Genomic DNA, 7,181 nt, shown 5'->3' with positions numbered 1-7,181 from the left:
GCTCACGACTTCACTTAAGAACTAGTATGTGCCCTATCCAAAACTAGATTCAGAATCCTGCCGTACTTCCGTAACAATTTTTATAGAGGTAGTTTTGAGACTTCAAATTATATGCCCGTAGCCAAACTCTCTCTATAAAAATTGTTGCGTGAGTACGTTAGGTTTCTGAAGTTTACGTTTTGGATAGTACATATATATTATTTTCTAAGTGAAGTCTTGACCCGACTACGGCAGATTCCATAGTTTTGAAACCATGGACCTTTAAAGTTCATTTCTTCATGATTTCGGCAGCCTATAACTCCGAAAGGGAGTTTGTGCCTTACATACCAAGATTACATGTATCTGATTCTGCGCTGGAAGGTATATGTAATACTTTCGCTAACTTGAATTTTTAATGCAATGTGCATGTGGTTCCATTTTTTATCCTATTGTTAACAATTCGGATACCTCTTATCTTCTAAGGAAATTTGCGTGCAATTTCTGCTTACTGTACAATAAAAATGCATATTTATTAAAAAAACAAATTTTATTTACAAACATGACAACACACTACTAGCCTTTCCTTTCTTCCACCTTCCTTGGCTTTTCTCTTTCTCTACTCTCTGTAATAATGTTGATGGTGGCACGGTAACTCGGAACGATTTCATATAACGTCTGAATGATCTTCCTGTTGGCAGTGAAAGAGTGAACAGATTCATGTGAAAGTGCCATTTCCAAAGCATCATCACGGGACATACGCTCCAACACTCTTCGAGGAACTTTAATGGTACATTTCTCAAATCCATTTACCTAAAAAGAAATAACATATTCAGTCGTCTCATATATTTATACGATTTATGGCGATTGTCAATTACTGAATTTAGTTTATAAGTCATCATTATTTCTGCTTAGATTGAACGCTTCAGTTCTTTTACACTAATATATGGACACCCTCCTTCATAAGAGCTTGTATTTAAATTATCTAAAAGCTTATTTCGACAAACACAGACTAAGAAAAATACATAGAATAAGACCCCTATTTCAGCTATGATCGCATAGTTCGCCTCGTATAATAGTTACTCTCCGTAACCAGCCGTATTATGTTTTCTTCAAAACACCTGGTATCTAGTTTTGAATAAGTTATTTATAGCTCGTGTCATAATCTTGCCAAAGTAATCTATTTTGAATTTAAATTTGTTGTTTTCAAAATATAAATAGTTCTTTAAATACATTTTCCATATACGAGGGTGATTCAAAAAGTAATGCCTTCAAGCCCACTGCTTGGCCAATAGTACTGCAAATATTCTGAACTGTCTATCATTAATGCACTGATATTTAAGCTACAGAACGTCACTTGTTTCACCTTCCTACATCTTCTTGTCCCAGAGTAATGGGACAATCTTTGGCATCCAGTGATGACGTCCAGTTGAAACAGCGGGCTGTCATTGAATTTCTGACAGCGGAAGGTTGTGCGCCCAGGAACATTTCTCGCCGGCTACGAGTCGTGGATATACCATTACGACCCAGAAACGAAGCGTCAGTCGATGGAGTACTGCCACACGTCCTATCTTCCATCAAAAAAGTTCAAAGTTGTCCCGTCTGCTGGCAAAGTGTTGTTGACATTCTGCCTCAACCTGCCTATAGTCCGGATCTTGCACCTCGCAACTTTTAGCTTTTCACCTAATTTAAGGATCACTTTAAGAACCATCGCTACAGTTGTGACGCCGAGGTGAAAACAACAGTTCGGCAATAGTGTGGCCAGCAGCCACCACAATTCTTTCCCGACGGCATGAAAAGACTTGTTTCGCGTTGGTGCAAGTGTATTGCCTATAATTGAGACTATGTTGAAAAATGATTCCACCATTTGTATCTGACATTGCAAGCTTTCCACTGATATCTGTCGCCTTGAAGACATTATTTCTGAATTACCCTCGTAAAATCATCTCCTGACAAGTATTTCAATACAAAATATAAAGATCCATACGTATTTAAAATAATATAACAATGCCATATTTCTAATATACTAGTGATATATTTCTCAAGTGTAAACGTCTTTTCAGAATCTTACTACTTTATTTGCGTCCCCCATTAGATTCCTTCCTCAAAAGTCAATCAATAGAATACTATATATAATATGAATTCAGCCGAACTCAACCGAAGTGGATCAAACTTGGCATTGTGCTAGACCCTGACCTGTTATTCAAACTTGTGAAATAATATGATTCAGAAACATTTGGTTCGTAAGCTATACGTAAAATAAAAATTAAATGAAGGCCGATTACGCGAGAGTTTCAACTTGTATAGTACTTTCTAAGTTCTAGAATGCTATATTTAATAGCACAACACAATGAATACACTTTTAATACGTAACAAACGCAACAGGTTAAATTTTGAATGTTAGGATGGATGTCGGGAAATGTACGTTATTTAAGTTTAACTGAAAACACGAATACTTTAAAAAATAGTTACCTGAATTTCAAAGTAAACTTTAGTTAAGTACAGAAAAATGCACGTATTCGAAAACTCATTTTGTTCTATTCTGATCCTAATAGTTTCAACAGACAATTCCTCGATTGGTAAATAATTCTCGCTAAATGCTTCTCTCGTCCAAAATTATTGTGTTCTATTCATCGTTTCAGTTCCTGGTTTAAGAACAGTAACTTCTAAATATGTGAATATTTTTTTCTTTCAGAATTGAAATTCGGGTTAAAGGATATAACGACACATTTTTTAGATACGTCCATTATTTTTTTAATCCAACAGCATGCGTCAGTTACGTATTTCCTTAGTTATCTACGTGGAAACGCACAAGTATAACAAAAAAAGGTACAATCACAGGATAAAACAATTAAAGTTTATTTCGAAGTTTGGACAAATAGTTTTTAAGGTATTCGTCTGTTCAGATTAACTTAAAACTAACTTACATTCCCGACCCATTCTAGCACTGATTTCAGATGACTGCAACATACAACAATCGAAAATTTAATATACTTTCTTCTGTATTAGATACGAGGGCGAGTCAAAAATTATCTACACTTTTGTCATAACTTTACTTACATTGCGCACTTTGTCTTCTGTCCTCGGATATTTTATTATTATACTGTTGTGGTAATGCTATGAAAGTATGATCTTAATTCCTCCATTTTCCTTCCTTCTGTTGCAGATATATCATGGTTGTTCCATTACACGTTTGCACCAAAGAGGAACAATGAGCAGTGACCCGATTCCTCTGGTCGGAGGGTGTCAAAGAAAAAAAAAAATGAAATGAAATTTTTAAGTTTTACGTCCCACGTTTATGCCGGTTAGGCTAAAGGAGACGGTGATGATGAGTAATGAACGAAATGGTGGAATGAAGAAAGTGGGAAGAAACGGGAGAACCCCGAGAAAAACCCACGCACACGGTGTTTGTCCACCACAAAGTTCACTTGGCGGGGGCTGGGATTGAACCCGGGACCCCAAGCACCAGAGGTGAACGCTCTACCACTGAGCCACCGTGGCCCCGGAGGGTGTCAAAGGGTCAGACATTCATTGCAGACTATGATCGCAATATGGAAGAAGTGCACTACCACGTTAAACTGTGTTTTTGTGGCTCGAGACGTTTAAAAGTAGTCGAACAAGTGTAACGCATGAAGAGGGAGCAGGACGGTCATTAACCTCCACTACAGATGACGACATTCAGCAAGCTCTAACGAATAGGCGAATCACTATCGATGAGGTAGCATCTGCTTTGAACATCAGTCATGACTCTGCCCATCAAATCATCCACCACAAGCTCGGTTTGCCTCAGATTTACACGGGGGCCGCGGTGGCTCAGTGGTAGATCGTTCACCTCTTGTGCATGGGGTCCCGGGTTCAAACCCTGCTCCCGCCAAGTGAACTTTGTGGTGGACAAACACCGTGTGCGTGGGTTTTCTCGGGGTCCTCCCGTTTCCTCCCACTTTCTTCATTCCACCATTTCATTCATTTCTCATAATCACCGTCTCCTTTATCCTAACCGGCATAACCGTGGGACGTCCAACTCAAAAATTTCATTTCATTTTCAGATTTACACGTGCAAAATGCGGTGCAAAACTGACTTCACGACCAACCAAAAACCTTTTATTTGGAAGGAATAAGTACGCTCGTTGACCGTTCAGCCAAGTGCATTGATAAGGGAGATTACGTAGAAAAATGATGTGCATAGTATACCCCAGCTTCATGTAAATAAACTGTAGAATGAACATTGTAGATAATTTTTGACTTGCTCTCGTATTTGTTTGTAAGCTTTGTTGTAGTACGCTTTGCTGTCTGGAGTTTAAGTGTGCTTTTCGTTGATCCTCCCATGTTGAAAGAGAATAATGTTACAGATTCACAAAATGTTTAAAGCCTAATGGAAAATCGAATCCAGGACTATAAGTAACAAGAATAATGAAGTATCATAATTCTGTTACTCACAAAAATTGCAACTGGAATAAATGAAGGGTACAAGGGAAAAGCACGCTAAATTACAACTGGAATAAATGAAAGGTATAAGGGAAAAACACGCTAAGTCCAAATTACATGATTTTGAGATATTTGTCCCTTCAGACAGCTAAAGGAGCCATCTTGTCAATAGTATAACAACAATGCGAAAGTAACAGCTTGATTCCATTTTCTGAACGATTAAAGAAATCCCACAACGGAAGAACCCGCTTTGTCCATACTTTAAAACAGCTCGCCTGAAAAATTTACGAAATGTGACTTTTTTTTCCCCTGTACCCTTTAAATATATAAGGATGGTATAAATTATTCAGAATTAGTATACTAGTGTTTGCAGCAATATCTGGTGTTGTAAAAATAAATTATGAATTTATACAGTGATAATAGGTTATATAAATTTGACATACGGTGTATGTTATAAAAATACAATTAAGAAGATAACCAAGTTCTAGAATTAGTTAGATTTCAGACTCCAATTGTTGTTTAAGAATCGTATTTACGTGTGCGTTTTACAAATGCTCAAGCAGAAAACTTAAAATAAAATAAATTTCCACAATCAAAACTTCTCTGCCTTCAATGGAATTGACAGAGTATAAAGATACTTAGATTCTAACAAGAAACAAAACGAAATTTCTTAATTTTTTTTCGAAGAAATTTCCCTGAGGTTTACACAACACGTAATATATATCAATTTAACAAATATACAGAGAAACTTCTTCTTATTATTATTTTAAATCTATTTAGTAAATTCAATAACAGGGCTCATAGTGGTCTAGTCTCTTCTAAATAGTTAAAAAGTGACCAAAAGTACACGAAAAATTTACCAAAATCTTATCGAAAAGTAACTTTAAACCTTGATGCCAAACTTGGACATAAATTGAATTTTACATTTCTTTTTTCTTTTCTTTTTCAACCATAATAGGGCTGAATTGTAGCTGAAATACGTAATGTTTTAACATGTTAAGATTAAAAATTATTTTACTTAAGTTTGTCAGCTAATAAAAAAAAATGGATTACTTGTGTTTAAAGGTTCATTATAATTACATACTTTGCACGATTTTGAATTTCAACTTTGGTCTAGATGGGGTAAGGCCATTTTTTTTTTTTTTTTCCAATTTTCATTATGTCCAATAACGCAAAATAAAGTAATGTAATTAATACATAACATCTAATTAACATTAACTGGTAATAAAATTTTGTCTTGTCGAATAGGTTTGTTACAAATTTTCTTGTGTACCACATGACTAGCAAACATCTATTTAGCCACTGCTAAGAGTTCCTGAGAAATTCTCAAGTTGCTCGTCACTCAGCAAATCCAAGTCAATGCTGAGGGGAAGAACTTTTGCCAGATTTGTAATATACATGACACTCTCAAATGACTTCACATTTTCCGCATGAAGACAAGTATTTTTAAGTTCTAGGGAAATTTCAATGGTTTTCGCTATGTGTTTATATACTGCCACGTAGTGGGACTTTACATTTTTCTTGAAACTAAGCACATCCTTCTTCTTCCATTTACTGAATGCTAACCTTGCTTATTCTTCACATTCCACTGCACCAAAGGCAACAGATTTTCCTCATACCACTTTCATCCAGTTTACTCCAAGATGTAAAGCAATTTCTTTGTTCACAAATCACAGTAACAAAACCTTGGTAACAGTTTGAAATTTAGAGTACAGAACATGTACACGGGGCTCCTTCTGAAGCAGTTCTGTGATATCCTTGAAAAGTTTTGCACTTGACATGACAAAATTTAACTGCGCTTTCCTTGATGGGTGTTCCAAAGGTTTAGAAATTGACATATTTTCCGGTAGCCATGAGATTTGATTTCTTTAGGGGAAGAAGCTTGAGGAAATACTCTGCAGAGCACTGAGTTCAGTGAAATCTACCCACTTTGATGGCCAACCCTTGAAAAAATAGTACACATCGATAACAAAATCAGTTATTTCAAGTCCAAATTCTTGGAGTCCTTTTCGGGACGTGTTATAAACTTTGTGTATATTACATGTTCCTATATCAAGCAAACCCCTTTTCCTAAATGTTTTCATGTCCTCATTTATCATTCTGTAAACCTTTTTATTGGTATTTGTTCCATCACTACCTAACATCAAGAGTTTCTCTCTGGGAAAATTTGCATTGTCTATTGCTAGATATATGTTTCAAGAATTGTTCTCATGTGGTTCTTCCTAGGTAAAATGTCTTTACATGGCCAATTTCAATGAAAAATGGCTTTACCCCCTCCCCCCCAAAGTAACTTTTAGTGACCAGCCTGTAAAAAAGGTAACTTTTAATTAAAAAAAAAGTGACTCGCTATGTGCCCTGCAATGACTTTATTACCTCTTAACCGTCTTTAAGCACAGCTTAAGAAATGGCATTCATTTATCAAAATTTCCTTACGACCAAGGGAAGAAAATGTATACTTACATGACACATAAGCTCAAGATTATAATCCATATCAACCACTGGCCACGACTGTTCTAATGCTGATTTCTCCTACAACAAAACAGCAATCATAAGAAATAGAATTGAGGTGTATGAAAGTATTATCAATTTGCAAATAATATTATCATATACTTCTCGTAACGCAAGAATACTGAATATAAATACAAGGTTCCTTCCAATGATACAAATTAACGACTTCCAGTACATAGTAATGTTCCGACCATTTATATCCGCTCAGTCTGCTGAGTCTTTTAACTGTTATTGAGCTCCAGCATTGAAAAAATAGTACACAAAAGGTACAT

General features: G+C 35.9%; 1 protein-coding gene across 2 annotated transcripts in view; it reads right to left on the bottom strand.

Annotated features, from left to right (window-relative positions):
- Positions 1-507: 507 nt before the first annotated feature.
- Positions 508-7,181, bottom strand: part of LeuRS-m (Leucyl-tRNA synthetase, mitochondrial) — a 75,844-nt gene continuing 69,170 nt past the window's right edge. For both annotated transcript variants that reach the window (XM_081756774.1, XM_081756784.1), the window contains exons 11-12: positions 6,862-6,930; positions 508-789 (exon numbers count right to left, since the gene is read on the bottom strand). In XM_081756774.1, the coding sequence (XP_081612900.1) occupies positions 553-789; positions 6,862-6,930 (306 nt within the window). In that variant the 3' untranslated portion in view covers positions 508-552. The remainder of the gene's footprint in view (positions 790-6,861; positions 6,931-7,181) is intronic.

Source organism: Thermobia domestica, chromosome 1 (assembly GCF_964235325.1).
Source record: "Thermobia domestica chromosome 1, izTheDome1.hap1.1, whole genome shotgun sequence".
Classification (NCBI taxonomy): Eukaryota; Metazoa; Arthropoda; class Insecta; order Zygentoma; family Lepismatidae; genus Thermobia; species Thermobia domestica.
Note: the sequence above shows the minus strand (reverse complement) of the source record. Positions and strands in the feature narration are given on the sequence as shown.